This window comes from Nothoprocta perdicaria, unplaced genomic scaffold (genome assembly GCF_003342845.1).
Source record: "Nothoprocta perdicaria isolate Ctin4 unplaced genomic scaffold, notPer1 scaffold_413, whole genome shotgun sequence".
Lineage (NCBI taxonomy): Eukaryota > Metazoa > Chordata > Aves > Tinamiformes > Tinamidae > Nothoprocta > Nothoprocta perdicaria.
Window position 1 is genome coordinate 187850 of NW_020455659.1, and position 18004 is coordinate 205853.

An 18004-nucleotide genomic window follows, 5' to 3' on the forward strand; every position below is an offset into this window, starting at 1 on the left:
TGGCTCGGGATGCCCTGAAAAACAGGGAAAACCGCCCAAAAGCCGAGCGAGCCCGCAGGCCCCAAGCCCCGTTTTCCCACACAGCTGTGAGCAAGGCCCCGCTCRGTGCTCCCGCTCCCCCGGCATCCCGGGATTCGCTTTTCCCGCTGTTTTTCCCGCTCCCGTTAATACCTACGTGTATTTTGAGGCGGGTCGTGGTGTGCGGAGCTGATCCCGGCGCGCTTCCCTCTCTCGGCAGGTGCCGGATTCTCCCTACGGCAGCGCCGAGCTCCCCGCCTGGGGCTGCGGCCCCCCGGAGCCTCCCGCCGATGGCCCCGCCGTGGGGCGGCCCCACGGGACCGGGCACCCCCCGCCACAGGTGAGGGCGCMGAGCCCGGCCGGAGCGGCTGTCCCGAAAAAAAAAGGGATTTAATCGCTTCCTGCTCCCAAGAGGACATGTCCGTGGGCTGGGAAAGCTGGATCCAGGGAGCGAGCGTGAGCGTGGCTCTTCCCAGAGCTGTTGGAGCGTTGGGATGCTCGGGATGCGGTAATTCCGGCTGATTGCAAATGACTTTGGGGATAACGCTTGTGTTCTTTCCCCCTTTTCCCTGCAGGCTCYGGGCATGCCTGTCCCGCAGTATCCGTACGGAGAAGCCGCCGCCGGAGCTGCCCCGCAGGGCCCCGCGCTGCAGCCCTGGCTCCAGGAGGATCCGTGGGCTCCGTGCGCAGCCTACGGGATGCAGCCGCACTACCCGGCACACGGCAATCCCTGCCTATCCAACTCCCATCCGTCCTGGAGCGGCAGCGGGATCCCTCCTTGTCCTCTCTCGCACGACTCGAAGGTAACCGTCGCTCTCAGTGCTGCGTCCTGCCTCCTAAATCCCGCTGTTTTCCTCAAAAGCTGGTTGTGTCCCCTGGGAATTGCCCCTTTGGTTGCCTTCTGTTAAGGTGGGAGCAAAGCAGAAGTTCTCCTGAAGTCTCCAGGTCCAAAATCCTAAAGTCTCCAGATCCAGAGCTRGAATTGCAGAATGGTGCTGGAGACAACACGTTTGCCAGGGCAGGGTCTGAAATGGGTCAGAATTGGGTCTTTTTTTGCCAAATACTTCTCTCTGAAGCAGCCGACGCTGTCRGAAACGCCCCGGTGAAGAGGTGCGTGTTCCCCGTGTTCTTTTTTGGGGCTCCTTTGCAGCAGGTTGCTAGGACGTGGCACTGTGACATCGTGGCRTGTGGCAGCCGGGGACATGCAGCCCTCGGTGCCAACCTGAGCCCCGTCCTCCCTTGGCTTCCCCTTGCTCGGGGCAAGATGGGAGGGCAAACCTGCAATTCGGGGCAGTGCCCTTGAAGATTTTCTCACCTCTGGTTGCAGGATTCTGCTTATGAGAAGCCGGAGCAGAGCGGCGCAAAYCCGCCCGGCTGCTATCCCGGTGCCAACCACCGGCACGTGGGCACGATGAGCGAGCAGGAGCTAAATCCGTTGGCCGCCAAAGCGGCCCCGTCCGCCCCCAAAGTGCAGTACAGTGCCCAGCCCCACATGTACGGCGCTCGGAAGCCTCTGGAGGGCACCCGGGAGGCAGGGGGTAGAGCTGGGACCCCGTCCTCCACCAATCCCGCAGCCATCCCGCCCGAGATCCAGAGAATCCGGCACGTTGCGGAGGAGGCTGAGCAGCTGGAGCAAGAGGTGGATGAATTTGTAGGGAAAAAGACAGAAAAATCCTACTGTCTTCTGGAGGAGATGCTGACCAAGTTGCTGCTGGAGCTGGATTCCGTAGAGACTGGTGGTCAGGACGGCGTTCGGCAGGCTAGGAAGGAAGCTGTCCATCGAATTCAGGCCATGCTGGAAAAACTGGAACGAAAGGGCTTGTGAAAACGCATGGGGCACAACGCACAGCCTGGCCTCGAGGCCCCAGGAGTTGGAGTTGTGTGAAATCTCCGCTCTTAAGCACCCCTGACAGTGAAAAAAGCAATAAACGGTCACTCGGAAACACACAAAAATTGGAAAATAAATTGCCCGTGGACAAGTGAAGAGAGGATGGAAGCAGCAGCCGGGCTTGGGGTGCAGGCAGTGGAAAAGCGGCGCCGATGGAAGTTCTCTACCGCTGTAGAGGCCTCCRTGGGTTTCCACGTGCTTTTCATCAGCAGGAGGAAAATCGCTGTACGGAACAAAACTTCCCAACACCCGGCCCAATCCATAGGTACCTGCCGGAGCCGCAACGGTTCTCCCAACAGCAGGAAGGCCTCGGATTCTGTCGGGACGGCTTAGCGGTGATGTTGGGGCCCGGGATGCGGCTGCCCCGGGCTCCCTTGGCTTGTTAGGACCAACGGGAGCGCCGGGAAGGGACCACGGTGGCCGGCCGGCCCTGCTGCTGTCACACGGCCTCCCCTCCGCCGTGAGGAGCTGCTCCAGGGCGGCCCGTATGGAAACGGGACTGCAGCTCCGGCACRGAGAGAGACCGGCATCAACGGGAGCGACGTGAGAGAGCGGCCCTGGACAGCAGGGTGCTTGGGAAGGTTTTGCCACTGGAATTCCACACTTTAGTTGCAACCTCCGTTGTGTCCCGCAAACACCCTGCTCGCCGGCTCCGTGACGCGAGCCGTTAGCGACGAGATAATAAACCCCGACCACTTTTAAATGTCCTTTTGTAATGAACGTGTCTCCGGGTGGCTTTTCTTTATAGGGAAACCGGGCGCCTGAGAGTGCCTGGGATTTGGCTGCGGGAAGGTCTATCCCGGCTGCAGGTGGGTGGGAAGGGATGTGGCCAAGTGCCCCGGCGCGAGCGGCGCTCCAGCTCGGTGCTGCCAATCCCGCTCCGGAAGAGACCTCTGCATCCACTCAGATGTCCGTGCGCCTTGGGAATATCCTGGGACCTGCAAACGCCCCGTTGCTCTTGGCATYTGTGCTGCTGCCAGTCCGAGCCAGGCTTTGGATTCAGCAGGAAAGCCGAGTTGGAGCATCAGCAGATCCCAGGAGCGCAGAAAACACTGGCTCGGCCCTGCTGAATGCCCCTTTCTCTCTGTGATAAAGACAGCAGTGTCAGCAGCAGAACAGCCCGTTACGGGGCCTGGTTTTGTGACAAGTAACCGGGTTAGGACCGGTGTCACGCCGCGACCGCTGCCTCCRCACCCGCGGGAGCGGCGAGCAGCGCCGCGCTGCCCCAGCCCTTCGTTTCCTCGGAAAGGGGACGGCTTTTAATATCTTAGCCGCTGCTGCAAGGCCCTTGGCTCCGGTGAGTTTGACCAGTAGGAGGGAGATTTCCTAGCGGGAGGAGCGCTTGGCCGGGAAAACCGTCATCCCTGCATCCCTGGCCGCTCCAGACCTCGTTGGCCTTTGGTGGCRATTTCTTAAGAGCCCGAATGTGCTCCCGTGGGTCGGGCTGGGTTTATTTTGTACCTGCTCTGTCCAATCACCCTCCCGTGCAAGAACTGGGTAAAAACGCGCTGCTTTTCGTGCCCCCCTTTCTCCCAGGCTCGTTTTTCCTTCGGAATTGCAGTTGCCAGGGAAAAGCGGTCGTGGATTCTCAGCGGCGCAGGGAACATTGGGGAGCAGGGCGGGTTATCCCGCAGGCGGAATGACCCTGCAATGCAGCTAGGGGAGAGGAAAGCCGCCGTGCCAGCGCTCCGTGCGCCCGTGCAGAGCATTCCCGCTGCAGGGACGAGGCGGGAGCGGGATGCTCATCCGCCGGCGGAGCCCCTGCCCGGCACGCGAGCCAAATCCTGCCAGGAAGCAGAGCAGCCCTCGGCTTTTCCGACACTCTGGGGGCCGAAGCCGTCGGGGGCCGTTTTCCCGGAGCGGATTTCTTCTTCCGGAGTTTCCCTTCGTGGCACGTGGGAAAGATAGAGGTTATGCAAAGCCTCCTTTAAAGCACCGGGAATTAGAAAAAGAGGGGCAGGATCCACGAGCAAAGATCGTGGATCATGGTGCCAAAGGGGCCGCGCTCCCATCCCCAGGGACGGATGGCGCCAGGTTGGACAGAGGCTCCGTGTGTTTTATGGGGGAAAACGGGAGAGCTTGGTGCTTATAGGGAGGAAAGTGAGGATTCACTTTATGGGGGGAAAAGTGGGGATTTGGGGAGCTGCTGGATGTTTAACACCAGGCAGCGGGCGCCGAGCGCTGCGGAGGGGGGGGCGCGGGATCCGCTGCGGGAAGCGGGAATGTTGGAGCGGGGAGACAACGGGGACAGGCGGGAGGGCAGCGGCGCCCGGGGCGGCTCCGGCTCTGGCTCCGGTTCCGGCTCCGCTTTCGGCCCCGTCCCGCTCCGCCCCGCGCCGCGCCGGGGGAGGAGCCGGCGCGGGCGGTGCCTCCTCCGGCCTGGGCGGCCTCGGAGCCGGGGCCGAAAGCGGAGCCGGAACCGGGAGCCGGGAGCCGGTAACGGGGGCGCGCGGGGGGAGCGTCCCTGTCACTGTATATATTCCATAGGCTTGCGCGTCCGTGTAATCTTGTACGTCTCTCTGGCGTGTTTGTGTGTATATACATATAAATATATGCGCTTGTTTTCGCTAATCTGTGGCCGAGCTGCGGGGCTGGGCGTGCAGGGCGGCCCGGTTCGGCCCGGCCCGGTTCGGCCCGGAGCCGGTGCCCCCGGGACGCGCGTCCGTCCCGCTCCCGGTTCCGCTCCCGGTTCCGCTCCCGGTTCCGCTCCCGCTTTGCCGGCTGCTCATGGCGCTTCCCCCCCCCCCCGTCCTCCGCAGCTTCCCCGCATCCCTCCCTGCATCCCGGTTCCGCACCGGCAGCATCCGGGCCCGCCGGGATCCGCATCCTCACCTCCAACAAGTGAGTGGCCCTGGATGCAGCCTGTCCAGCCCCGTCGCTTCCCAAATAAACGCGGGAGATGTGGGGGGCGGCATTTCCGTGGAACGCGGGGGTCCCTGGGAATTGAGGTGCCTCCCGTTTTCCCGGTGCAGGAGCGTCATGTCGGCTCCGGAGCAGCCGGCGGGGCCTCCCGCGGCCGCCGAGGCTCCGGAGCCGGAGGCTGCGAACAGGTACGAGGCCGTCGCTCCGCACTGGTTCTACTGCAAGGTCACGGATTCCCGGGAGCGCTGGATCCCCTTCAGCAGCCAGGATTCCGAGCGGCTGGAGGCRGCTCACGCTGCAGGTGGGATAAACCGACCCCGTCTTGGGTGCTGGGATCCRGTGCCTTCCCCATCGGAAAGCGCCGGCAGAACTCCGGCCGTTCCGGTTCTGAATCACCGGGATTTCCCAGCACTGCTTGGCTTCAGCTCCTATAATTTCTGCTTCTAAATAGCCCCGCGTTTTAATTACCTGGCCCTTGATCTTAAGAACAGCATCAGGGCCTGGCCAGGAGAGACTGGCAGGGAACATGGAGCGTGTTGTCCGAGGAGATCGGGCCACGATGCTCTAACCCAGCGTTGGAGTAGGACTTCTTTGAATATATCCGTGGCTGCTGCATGGCACGGGAAACTTTGCCCCTGGAATTTTAAATCTGGGCTTCTCTGGCAATGCACCTGCCCGTAGATCTTTAGCCACGTGAAAAACTTGAGTTCGTTAGATGAGTTCTACGGTCAGAGCTCATTCATTTGACGTAGCCTTTAATTGATATATAACCCCACTTACTTGCAGAGCACTCACGCGAATGGGAGAGCAGGGTGGCAGCTGAAGGAGGAGCACAGGGGCCTGGCTCCCAAGGGGAGGATGAGGAAGATGTTTAAAGCCCTGGCTCTGCATCCGCAGTCCGTGCTCTTCCTCTCCGCTTTAAAGGTTGTGCTGGAGGACCAGGAAACGGCAGAAATAAATGCGCAGAGTTCTCCAATTTCCAGGGAATGGCTTAGAGGTCCAGAGCGCTGCAGCAATGCATTTCCCAAGGCCACAAATCCATGGTTTCCCACCCGGGCGTGGGAGACCTGTTGGCCCCAGCCTGGAGCTAGAAGGGGAGACGACTGTTTGTAGCTTATGGCCTTGCTCCTACCTGCTGCCTCTGGAAAAAGGCCGGCACCAGGCAGGTCTCCACCAGGATGCCCTCAATGCAAGGCAGCGTGCACGGAGATCACGGGCGCTCGCTGCTGTTGCTTCCACGGGGTTTGGTTTGCGCTCTGGAGAAGGTGCTTGGCTCTTAGCCCTGTGATCCGGTGTGGCAAAAACCCTCTCTTCTCGTGGGCCGGTCCCCTCCCGCTCAAACCGAGCCCTTGGTTCCTGCAGGAARGGGCCAGGCGGACGTGACGGTGGCCACGTCGGGGGGCCGCTACGACGTGCACCTGCAGCAGAGGCAGCGCGTGGCCGTGTACTGGGAGGAGGAGGCGTCCCAAGTGCGCCGCTGCACCTGGTTTTACAAGGGAGACAAGGACAACAAGTATATTCCCTACTCGGAGACCTTCAGCGAGCAACTGGAGGTAAAAGCCTCTCTCCTGGCACCTCCCTTCTCGCCCGGATACTTTTTGGCTCCAACCCGAGCCGGTCCCAAACCCCATATGGGGCTCCTGGCACCGGTCRCGCCTGAGGACATGAACTCGAAAGAGGCTTTGGCGTGATTAGCAGCAGCGTTTTGGGTTATGCTGGGGCTAAGCAGCCTCCCTCTTCTCCTACYCTCGCTCTGCCGCTTTCCTGGGTCTTTCTGCCATCTCCTGAACTGCCCGTGCAGCTCTGGCCCTGATTGCAGTCTTCCTTTAGCATCTTTGGCGTTGCTTTTTTAACTTCATGGATTTATGGATTTTTAACTTAGGGATTTAACTTTATGGGATGGCGACGGTGCAGCTGTCCCTATGGGAATCGTCCTCACTGTGCTAATGGTTGGACTAAAGGCAAGGGACCTCTGGGTGCAAGGAAGGGTGCTCTCCATCCTGGGGACGTGCTAAGCGCTCCCGAGTGTTGTGAGCACAAGCTGCTGTCAGTGGCTAGAGACTTTTCTTAAGGAAAATACAAAAAAAAAAAAATGCAGTTTGGCATTGCTGCTATTATCATATATATTAATATCACTCGGGTGACTGTTGTTTCCCCAGCTTCACTTGACTGATCTTTACTGCCTTTCTCACAAAGTGTCTTGATAAGAGATAGCTAAGATGGGTGGGAAATCTCTTAAGTAGTTGAGTATTCACCGAAATACCTCCCGCTGCATGTGCTSTTCCCTAGGAAGCCTATATGCTTGCTGTCACCCTGGACGAGTGGAAGAAGAAACTGGAATCCCCCAGCAGGGAAATCATCATTTTGCACAACCCAAAGGTGAGGGCAGCGTGTCCATCGCCCTGGCGAGGGGCGCAGAGCTCCCCTCTGGAAATGGGTCCGGATGCCGCAGGGCGGGTGGGAGCAGCCCGTCCCGCAGCGCGGGGTCCCCGTTGCGCGGGGGGCTCCGGGCGGTCGCGGCGGCGCCCGTCCCCGTCCCCACGGTGAGCGGCCCTTCCCGCTCGGCAGCTCATGGTGCACTACCACCCGGTTGCTGCCTCCGACGACTGGGGTTCGGCCCCCATGGAACAGGGGCGGCCTCGGACTGTGAAGAGGGGAGTGGAGAACATTGCGGCCGAGATCCCGCCCGGTGAGTGCGGGCTGCCCCTCTCCTGGCCCTGCGCAACGTGTCCCTGCTCTGCCGCAAGGCTTGTGGCTTGTCCTCGTGCTGGGGACAGGCTTGTTTGCTCCCTCCCGGCCAAGCCCATCATTACCTGAGCACGTGCAAATTGAGCAGATGAAGGTGTGTGGGAGAGGAGGCAGCAACAGGAGACTCGACCTGGTGCCTTCTGCCGGGCCTCCCGAGTGCTAAGCCCTAAACTATGTGCAGTGACTCACCAGGGACGCCGGTGCCCTTGGAACGAGTCCTCCCGGTCTCCTGCTTTCCAAGGCAGAGGTGACGGTGACCCTGGGCTGCCACTGGGAACATCCACTTGTGCTCTGGATTTTGCTGCAGAGCTCGTAGGAGACAAAATTGCGGAGGCTCTCGGAGCCATCCCGCCTTCCTCAGCTGGCCCCTTGACTGGAACGTGCTCCGGGGGTGGGAAGTGCCCTGGGGGTGGAATTCGTTTTTACCGAATTCAGCAGAAACATGAGAATCCCCTCTGCTCTTAGAGCACAAAACCCAGGTGCTCACCTGAGTTTCCTTCCACCGAGGCTTGAGGTGAGGACGCGAGGTGCTTTCCYCCTGCCGAGGGTTTGGTTTCAGCGGATCGGTTGCCCGCTTGGGTGACGGTCTTCCGCAGGGAATGTGCCTCCAACCCTCCTCTTATCGCCAGGGGAGCCCCTGCAGATCGACCACCTGGTTTTCGTCGTCCACGGCATCGGGCCGGCGTGCGACATTCGCTTCCGCAGCATCGTCCAGTGCGGTAGGTGGGAGGCCAGGGCCGCCGCGCGGGYCTGCAGGACACGGACTCACGGAGGCTGCCCACAGACCATTCGCTCTGCAGACATCCAGAGCGGAGGTTTCTCACAGCAAAGCTGCCTTTAATTCCTAGAAAATATACCACTGCTTTATTTAGGCTATTCTCCTATATGTTCATCTAATGAAGCCGTTTGCAAGGCTGTTGACCACCTAGAATCAAGGGAATCAGCCTCTCTCCTGCTTCAAAATTAATTTCAAGTCCACCTCCTCCCTTCAGATTCCCTCCCTAACATATGCATCGTCACAACACATTTATTTTTAACTCCTAAAAGCACCTTTCTTATCCTGGCCGCTGGGTTTAACCCTGGCATGTGTGGCAGGAGTCTTATTACAGATCAAAGAGCAAAATCCTTACGTGGGGAAGGACACGGGGCCTTCCCTGGTCTTGTAGTTAAAGGGTAGCAGCAGATTAAAGACCCTGCTGGGATTTCCCTTGGTAACGATCTTTTCTTTTATCATATTGAGTGTTGTTGATGCAGCAGCCTTGCCCCATAGCCCTGGTTCATGGTGCTGAGGTCCCGCTCTCTTGCAGTGAACGACTTCAGGAACGTCTCCTTGAACATGCTGCAGGCGCATTTCAGGAAGGCGCAGGAGCAGCAGCAGATCGGCCGGGTCGAGTTCCTGCCTGTGAACTGGCACAGCTCCCTGCACTCCACCGGCGTGGACGTGTAAGTGCCCTGGTCCTCCACGTGCTCCTGGAGAGCTCTGCAAGCTGCAGAGCCCCTTGAGCACCGGGGCAGACCTGGCAAGGGGAGCCGAGGAGCTGCCTTGGACCTCCCGTAGACACTGTCCGTCCTTCCACGGACTTGAGGCCCCAGTTTTGCCCGAGAGGCACCCTAAGAGCTCCCTCCTAACTGCCGTTTCCTCCGTTTTCTTCTTCTCCGCGCAGCGACCTGGAGCGCATCACTCTGCCGAGCATCAACCGCCTGCGCCACTTCATCAACGACACCATCCTGGACGTCTTCTTCTACAACAGCTCCACCTATTGCCAGACCATCGTGGACACGGTGGCCTCCGAAATGAACCGCCTCTACCAGCTCTTCCTGAGCAGGAACCCCGGCTTCAAAGGAGGCGTTTCCATTGCAGGTCACAGTTTGGGTAAGGACACTTGCCTTGGACACCTTGGGTGGAAGCGAGGGCAGCATCCCCATTTCTGGCCCTAAAAGGGAGATGGTTTGGGTTTATTTTCCACGCTGAGGTTGTCTTTCTAGGCTCCCTCATCTTGTTTGACCTCCTGACTAACCAGAAAGTTGCCCCTGAGGATGACGAGCGTGGCAAAGAGGTAGGCTCCATGTCCYGGGGCTGCTGCGGCTCCGCCAAGCAAATAAAACAGCCTCGGAGCAAAGAAATTAGCCCAAAACTTGATCCCTGGTGGTTGTTCCCAAAGGGTTCCACGACCACTTCAAGCACCAGAGGGGTTGAGCAAGTCAAAGAAATCCTGAGGACGTTAGAGCTCTCTGAGTACAGCGATGTGTTTGAGAAGGAGAAAATGGACAGGCAGACRCTGGTAAGGAGCTCTCTATTCTGCCACCTCTGATGTTGCCTCTTTAATTCTCTCCCAGCATGTGCCCGTCTCCCCGGTACTGGGTCACCTTCCCATGATCCATGCCCTCGAAGTGCAGAAGGAGSCGAATCGCAGAGGCCAGAGTTACCTCCCCGCACACATCTCTCCGCTGCGGTACTAATATCCGGGCTGCTTATTCCCTAGTTCTTGTGTACGGAGCAAAATCTCAAAGAAATGGGAATTCCCTTGGGACCAAGGATGAAGCTCCTTCATTACATCAGCTCCAAAAGGGARACGCAGGTTTGTGTTCTGCCCAGCTCATTCCCCATCGCGTTCCCTCCCGGACAACAGGCCATTTTTCAGCATTTACGGTCAGTTTGGTACAAGGCAAGATGCAAAGCCCCTGTCTCCGAGCACCCTCAACTCCTCGTTCCTGCCTATCCTTCCCTGGGCTTCTCTGGGGTTGTGGCAGCAGGGCTGCTGTTTCCATCTGCAGCTGCTTGCACGTGTTGCATTAAATAAGAGAAGTGCCAGGAATCCCAGAATGGTTGAGGTGGGAAGGGACCTCTAGGGATCATCAGCAGGGACACCCAGAGCACGGGGCACCCGGTCACATCCAGGTGGGTTTGGAGGATCTCCAGAGACTCCACAGCCCCCCTGGGCAGCCAGTGCCACCTCCCAGCTTGATGCTGCAGCCTAAGGGATCCCAGCCGCTTGGGAATCACTTCTCCTCTCGCAAGTTTTGGGTGGGCAGGACTGCAGGAGCTGCATTATCCCCTGTCCGTGTCGGTGCAGGACGTCAAGGAGCAGAAGGCAACGGCTGCTGGGCACGGTGGGGAGAGCAGAGCGGAGGCCGGACCCTCCGCAGGCAGCGCGAGCGATGGGAGGAACTGCCAGTACCGGGATGTTGCCCTGGGGCAGGTAACCGCCGAGCTCGTCCTGCCGCCCGACCTGCAACAGCGGGACACCYGTAATCCGGGCACAGGGATTCTCCCGGTAGCGAATCCAACCTTCCCTCTCCCCCAGGTCTCGGCAAACTACCCCCAGCTCATCTACAAGCCGACCATCTTCTTTGCTTTCGGGTCTCCCATCGGGATGTTTCTCACCGTGCGAGGAGTGAAGCGGATCAACCCCAACTACAGCCTGCCCACCTGCAAAGGCTTCTTCAACATCTTCCACCCCGTACGTATAAGCTGGAGCCTTCCTACGTTAAACCAGAGCAGGAGGGAAAAACTGTTCCTGGGAGGGTGGTTGAGTTGCCCGGAGAAGTTGTGGACTCTCCATCCTTGGAGATATCCAGGACCTGCCTGGAGGGGGTTCCAGGCAACCTGCTCTGGAAGGGGGTTTGGACCTGACGGTCACCCGGAGGTCCTTCCAGCCTCAGCCCTTCTGCGCCTCGCATCTCCCTGTCCATCTCCGTGCAGTTTGACCCCGTGGCGTACAGGATCGAGCCCATGATCGTCCCAGACGTGGAGTTCGAGCCCATGCTGCTTCCGCACCACAAGGGCAGGAAGCGGATGCACCTAGGTGAGGAAGAGGGGCTCGGGGGGCGCCCGTGGGCCCCGCGGCGGCGGCGCTGACGCCGAGGCCTCCCGCGTTGCAGAGCTGAAGGAAGGGCTGACGCGCATGAGCGTGGACCTCAAGAACAACCTGCTGGGCTCGCTGCGCGTGGCCTGGCAGTCCTTCACGCGCGCCCCGCTGCCCGCCGTGGAGGCCGCCGAGGCCGAAGGGGAGACGAGCGCGGAGGCGCAGACGGGTGGGTGCCCGGCGGCGTYGCCACCACAGCCCCGTCCCACTATGGAGCTCATCCCTGTCCAGCCGCAGAGCCCGGCGSAGCTGCTGCTTCCTGGCGCTCTCGGAGCGGCCAGGGCTGCTCCACAGGCAAAGGGGACCTGGGCCTGTCCCTGCGCGCTCGGCATTCCCTGCTTCCAGAGGGCAAGCCCTCGGCTCGGGAAGAGCCCTTTGCCTTGCAGCGCTCTTCACCGAGGGCTGAGGCAGGGAAACCAGGGGGGACCATGCACAAAAGCCATCCGCAAGCAAGCACAGTCCCCAGGGAGAACCATCCTCGGTGGAGGGGAGCTCCGAGCAGCCCGTTATTCCGCAGCGTTTCCAGGGCACAAACAGCTCTGGTGGCTGTGTTTGAGCCCCAGCTTTCCCTCCACTTCCTTCCCGTAGAAACGAAGGCGGAGGAGCCTCCGGAGCCGGCGAAGGAAGAGSCCTCGGCCATCAACGTGGGCATGCTCAACGGAGGCCAGCGCATCGACTACGTGCTGCAGGAGAAGCCAATAGAGAGCTTTAATGAGTATCTGTTTGCACTTCAAGGCCACCTCTGCTACTGGTAAGCGTCCCTGCAACCTCTCGGGGCCTCAAGCTGATGGCTGACGTAGCCAGAACGTCATCAGTTTTAACGTTAAGATAATAAAGAGCCTTAATTGCTTAGGCCAGCCACGCTCCTTGCCTGTAATGCAAGTGGTGGCCAGGGGGAGGAAAGGGATGAGGTTCTTTGCTTTGCTGTATGGAGCCCATAAGCACAGGGATGCCCCGAAGGAATGGGGAGAAGCATCCCGCTCTGATTCCCCTGTTTTCCTCCCCTAGGGAGTCAGAGGACACCGTTTTGTTGGTTCTTAAGGAGATCTACCAGACACAAGGCATCACCCTGGACCAGCCTTTGCCAGGAGGCCAGTGACCCACGCGTGCTCTCCTGGCACTCCGATGTAAGTCACCTTGTCCACACCTTTCTTCTGATTTTTCTTAAGACCTTAGAAGGCACTGGCCCACGCGAGGGACAAATTTCCTATTCATGGCCCGTGCCAAAGGCAGGGGTTCGTTTGGGATATTCTTTCCTCATCTGTCAGCGAGTTGGGCCTCTCTCATCTTGCACGCAAGCGTTCTCAGGCACAAGGACTCCGAARCTTCTGCTGCTGAAGATATGGGCAAGAGAAATTGCTCTTGGTTAGGATCATTTGCAATCACCACAACCAGCTATGAAGCCTACACTTGAATCCTCAAGGACTAGACATTTCTTATAGACAGATAGGAAACCACTATGTGAACCTGCTACGATTACAGAGAGTGTTTTCACCTTAAACTGTAGTTTGTTGGGAGAGGGTAGACTAGAAACATTCATTTTTACTGTTTCTTGTGCTCCAAGTCCAATGCTGGAAATTGCTGGGCCACATGGGTTGGAGGGGTGCTCCAGCATGGCTCTTCTTACACTCTTCTTTTGCTTTCTTAGCTCCAAACCACCTCAGCACTCACCAGGAAAGTCCAGATTTCTTCTCTGCCTTCCTCTCTCCTCTGCTGCTGTGTCCTGCATGCTGCTTCCCAAGTACCTGCTGCTACCTGGAGACAGGGGTGATTTTCTTCCAATTTGGGTAGAAAAAACAATCATAGGAAAAAGCACTTCTTCAAAAACACACCCAGTACTTGCACCGTGACTCCCTGTGGCAACACGTACTCTTAACCCTCTACCCTACAACTCGTGTGAGCACCTTGTAAGTTATCACACCAGTAGGAGCACAGACTAGATGTCTAGGCTAGGATGCGATGTACRAGGGCCTGAAATCTGCTCCCAGCTTGTAGCTTGCAACCTTTGAGAAGAAACCAACGCCTTAAACACGCAGTTTTGAGGGAGCTATAGCAGCCTGGCTGAGCTGGGAGGGCTGCTGCTTTCTCTCAGGAGAAGGATGGGACATTGTCCCTCTCCCTCCTGCAGCAGAGAGGCTGCTGTGGTCTTTGCACAGTGAAGAAGGTGCTCCAAGGAAGCCTACCCCATAAAAACCACTCGTGAGAAGCATATTTGTGGATACTTGAGCCAGGCTTTGCTGGCTGCTGCAGAGCWTGAGCGTTGGCTGCTCAGCATCATCGTCTTGCCTAACTGCTCCTGGAGTTCTAGTGCTCAGGCAGGATTGAGATGGAGAGGTGGTGGCTGTGGGAGAGGTTATTGATGAGGGAACTTCCCCCTTGGCTGCTCTGTGCCCCACGGAACATCTGCTTCCTTCCTCATGCCCACAGATGAAGCCACAGGTCTCAACGCCTACAACTTGGGGAACCTACTGCTAGGAAAGATCCTTCCCACGAAATCTGTACCCACAGTGGGGGAAGCAGCTGGTCCTCAGCAGCATCCAAGGCCTCCCGCGAGCTTGGAGCAAAGCTCCCGTTCTGCTGCCRTGGGGCTTTCAAGGTGGCCGTGGGGCCAGCCGGGCTGCAGCACGACTCCACTTGTCGTTTCTGTTGTTAAATAGATGAAATGCAGCTAGCGAAAGCCGAGCCGGGTCACGCGGGGTTTGGACACCACATCCTAATGACTCCGCTGAGGGAATTAAAACCAGTTTTGCAGAGTTAGGGCTGCAGCTCGGTGACGCGCGCCTGCTCTAACCGGGGACGGAGCCTCAGACCATCTGTCCCCGGGGACCACAAGCATCCAGGCTGACTCACGGGCYGGGCTGACGCTTGAACCTCCACACAGATGTTTCAACGAGGCGCAAGGTCATCGCTCCGACGTGGCTGGAAACAGCCAAACCACTTCCCTTCCTACTGACTTTTGCCCTGGGTGGCTCGACAAGCCTTGTTTTTTCCCCCCACCCTACCTTCGGTTTGTTTGTCCTCCGTTGTACTTCATTGTTTGCACTATTTAAAAGCTCTTGTTTGCAATCCACAACCTTCCTCCCACCCGGCGACACCTGAAGCTGCTCTTACCTGACTGCAGACCAGACCTGCTGCTCGGTCCCAGCCCGAATGAAGCATCTCCTACAAGGGTATCAAAAGAAACAAGTCTTAACAGGAGGGGTGCTGTCATGATCAGCTGGTTAAGTTATGCACTTTGTTAAAAAAAAGAAAAAAAAAGAAAAAAAACCCAAACATTTTAAATRTTATTTAACGTCTTTTCCAGTAAAAGCCAAAACAAACCAACAACAGACGGCTGTTTGGTGTGTGCATGTCTGGGAGGGTTTAAAAACTTACATTTTCATAGTTTCATGAGAAAGTAAAGCTATTTCTGTAGTTACTACCGAAGTAAAATGCGGGGTCCTGAAAGGCTTATGGGAGCSAAGCTGAGGATGAGGGGGTGTTCTCATTTCTGTCCTGACTTGAGCTCACTGCAGGCACCTGGGCCCAGCTCTGCCAGTCCTTGCTGTTTGCAAATAGTTCTTTATTAAATTATTATTAAATTATTCTTTATTAAATTCTTTATTAAATGCACCTATCTGTGAGGGAAACTAAGGAGAAATAACTACTTACCATGGCACGCCGGAGAGCTGTGCCTTGCATTTCCCAGCAGGATTCTATCCTTTCTTGTCTGAGAAAAACAACTAAAAAAGGATGCTCTAAGGCACCATTTTCTCTACACCTGTGCTGCATTAAAGCTGCAAAGAGAGAGGTAGAAAATAAACACCACCTAGGAACCCGTGCAGACACACTGAAGAAACTGGTTTGTACAGCAACAAACCCAGATATCACAGCTTTTAGTATCACAAGGAATACAACTCATTTAGAAAATTAATTTTCTTTATTTGGCAAATTAGAGGACAAAAAAAAAAGAACAAGATGAACACAAAAATACAATCTTCCCTCTCCCCACATTAAATACATGATTAAAGACTGCAGTGTTGCACTTCCTACTCCCAATGAATTCAACTGAGCTTTAACAGATGTGCTTAGATTCAGCGCAAGGACCAGGTCCTGCACTTAACATGCTCCTTCTATGAAAATGCAAGCTCAGCTGAACCAAAGGAGAACATCTGATGATGTTTGCTGCATTCTTGCACTGTAGCTAAGACTAAGAGCAACCGTCCCACACACGAGCATATAAAAATGGTCACATATTTCTGATTTTCGAGTCAGGACCTTCTATAACGAGGCATTCCCCTTGCAGGCCTRCAGGATATCTGGGACTATCTCGCGCATTCCAGAGCAGGTCCAAGGGAAGAGTTGCTTACCAAATTTTGTGAAACTAAACCTGGTCCCCCTGCACAGACACTGCAGAACTGTTGATTTTTGAGTCAACTGTCATTTTAGTGGCTTCTCGTGGGCCACGAGCAGCCTCCCCCTGCCCTATTCCTACACATCCAGGCGAAGGCCGGACGTCACCGACTTCTCCTGGTGCCCCGGCGGTTGCCTGGACTTGCACAGCAGCGGCTTGTGGCACGTGGAGTCGCTCAGCGGCGGGTAATACTGCCGGTAGCAGAGGTAGGCGAGCRCGAGGCCGAGCGCCGAGCCCACCACCACGTCTGCGGGATAAACCAGAGCAGAAAGAAGCGCCTTTTAGCGGCGCGGCCGCTTCGCACGGCCCTGCCGCTGCTTTTCACAGAATCCCGGGATGCCTGAGGTGGGAAGGGACCTCTAGGGATCCCCCAGCCCAGCCCCTGCTCCAGCAGGGACACCCGGAGCACCCGGGCGCATCCCGGCGGGTTGGGAGATCTCCAGAGCAGGAGACCTCCCTGGGCAGCCTGGGCCAGGGCTCGGGCACCCTCACCCCAAACAAGTTCCTCCTCACGTGGAGATGGAGCTGCCTGGGCTTCAGCTTGCACCCACTGCCCCTTGCCCTGTCCCTGCCACCACCGAGCAGAGCTCGGCCCCTTCCTCCCTCCATTCCCGCCGGTGCTTGCACGTGTTGATGAGATCCTCTCAGCCGCGCTCACCCTGCCAGTGGTGCTTGTAGTCGCAGGTGCGGGACAGCGCGAYGAGGCTGGCGCCGAAGAGCGGCAGGAGGAAGGCGCAGAGGCGCAGCGCCCGGCCGCGGCGCCCGGGCACGAAGCAGCGCAGCTTCCCCGCCACGTAGAAGGAGGAGAAGGCGAGACCGGCAAAGGCGACTGGAGGAGAAGCGGGTGGTTTCCGAGCTCGGGGAGCTGCGGCTCCTGTTTTATATCCCCCTGCTTTGCAGTGGTGGGGGAGCCCCAAAAGTCCCCCAAAAGGCCAGCGAACGTGGTGCAGGGCTGAGAGAGCAGAGCCCAAACCACCCACCCAAGGGCTTGTGCTCCCCGCGCTTGGCTCTACGGGGCGGCAAGGCGCAGGGCACGAGGAAACACTCACACGAAGCGTGTCCGCTGGGGAAGCTCTTGCGCCCCTCGGCCACGACGCCGGGGTCCCCCGTGCACCGCAGCTCAGCGTTGGCTCGGCCGTCTGGGAAGCAACGATAAAAGAAGTCCGGCCGCGGCCTAGGGCAGAGGAGCAGAGCGCGTGGCACCCCCGGGCGGCCCCCCCTGCGCCTTGTGCTCCCGCAGAGCGCCCACRTCCACGCGGGGCCATCCCGCCCGGCTCCCATCCTGCGGGGACCGGCGGGACCCGGCACGGGCAGCCCGGCACTGCTCCCGGGGGAGCCCCTTACCTGCCCGCCGCCAGCTTGAGCGCGTTCGTGAGCACCCCGGTGAGCAGCAGGGCCAGGCTGGCGGCTGGAGCAGAGCACAGAGCCRCGCTCAGGGCCGTTCCAAGATTCGGTGCCCGGATACGGGTGTTTTGAACATCAGCCGGAGCCAGGGAGCTCCGCCGCGGTGCCCGGCGCAGCCCTCGTGCCCTGGCACTGGCCACGTCACCGGGTTCCCCGGGTTGCAGCCAGGGCCGGGGTCCCCGCGAGGCCGTTTTGGGCAGGGGGGCACTCACCCAAGCAGCCTTCCCGCGTGTCCTCCCGCTCGGCGTGCAGGAACAGCCGCGCCAGCACCATGAGCAGCAAGGGAGACAGGAAGGAGATGAGCTGCCCCAAAACGAGAGGACTTGAGCTCGGCAGCCAAGACACAACAGCAGCTGCTTAAGCACCCGGGGATAAACCCAAAGCCCATTATGTTTAGAGCAAAGTGCCTGGAAAGCTGCAATTTCAAATGGAGTTGCCTYGAAAGAATCTGGAGACCTAAGGAGAACAGTTTTGCTGTGTTATAAAATGCTGTTAAAAATGACKGCTTTGAAGCAAAACATTGCCCTCYGGGGAAGCACTGTACTCTGCAGTACTAGCAACGTGGAATTAAGCATGATTATGAAAACATGCAAAATGAATTTAGGCTAATTTATTAAATTCAGTCTAAATAAAGACAAAAGAATTGGGCTGCAGATGTCGTTTGGTTGGTAGTAACACCGTGTACTTTCAGTATCGTGAATCAGGAACCATGCTTATTTACAAGAAATGCCTTTTCCCCCTGCCCCCGCCCCACCTGGAGCATTGCTGCAAGATAAAGCATTGCTGCAAGATAAAGCATTGCTGCAAGATAAAGCATTGCTGCAA

The 18004-nt window shown here is 58.0% G+C and overlaps 3 protein-coding genes across 3 annotated transcripts in view; 2 read left to right on the plus strand and 1 right to left on the minus strand.

Moving 5' to 3' along the window:
• BAG4 (BCL2 associated athanogene 4) overlaps positions 1 to 2613 on the plus strand; it is a 3732-nt gene extending 1119 nt beyond the window's left edge. Inside the window, exons 2-4 of the mRNA XM_026045888.1 lie at positions 239 to 358; positions 594 to 821; positions 1346 to 2613. Of these exons, the coding sequence (XP_025901673.1) occupies positions 239 to 358; positions 594 to 821; positions 1346 to 1843 (846 nt within the window). The 3' untranslated portion in view covers positions 1844 to 2613. The remainder of the gene's footprint in view (positions 1 to 238; positions 359 to 593; positions 822 to 1345) is intronic.
• A 3517-nt stretch (positions 2614 to 6130) lies between these two features.
• Positions 6131 to 14878, plus strand: DDHD2 (DDHD domain containing 2). The gene is made up of 16 exons (XM_026045863.1): positions 6131 to 6321; positions 7058 to 7147; positions 7337 to 7457; positions 8146 to 8235; positions 8824 to 8959; positions 9181 to 9389; positions 9503 to 9573; positions 9679 to 9798; positions 10000 to 10095; positions 10591 to 10716; positions 10822 to 10977; positions 11220 to 11322; positions 11399 to 11551; positions 11971 to 12133; positions 12391 to 12509; positions 13031 to 14878. The coding sequence occupies exons 2-15, from the start codon at positions 7067 to 7069 to the stop codon at positions 12479 to 12481; spliced, it is 1716 nt and encodes a 571-aa protein (XP_025901648.1). The 5' UTR covers positions 6131 to 6321; positions 7058 to 7066; the 3' UTR covers positions 12482 to 12509; positions 13031 to 14878.
• Positions 14879 to 15362: 484 nt separating this feature from the next.
• Positions 15363 to 18004, minus strand: part of PLPP5 (phospholipid phosphatase 5) — a 3082-nt gene continuing 440 nt past the window's right edge. Inside the window, exons 3-7 of the mRNA XM_026045889.1 lie at positions 17392 to 17482; positions 17120 to 17183; positions 16825 to 16949; positions 16434 to 16604; positions 15363 to 16022 (exon numbers count right to left, since the gene is read on the minus strand). Of these exons, the coding sequence (XP_025901674.1) occupies positions 15853 to 16022; positions 16434 to 16604; positions 16825 to 16949; positions 17120 to 17183; positions 17392 to 17482 (621 nt within the window). The 3' untranslated portion in view covers positions 15363 to 15852. The remainder of the gene's footprint in view (positions 16023 to 16433; positions 16605 to 16824; positions 16950 to 17119; positions 17184 to 17391; positions 17483 to 18004) is intronic.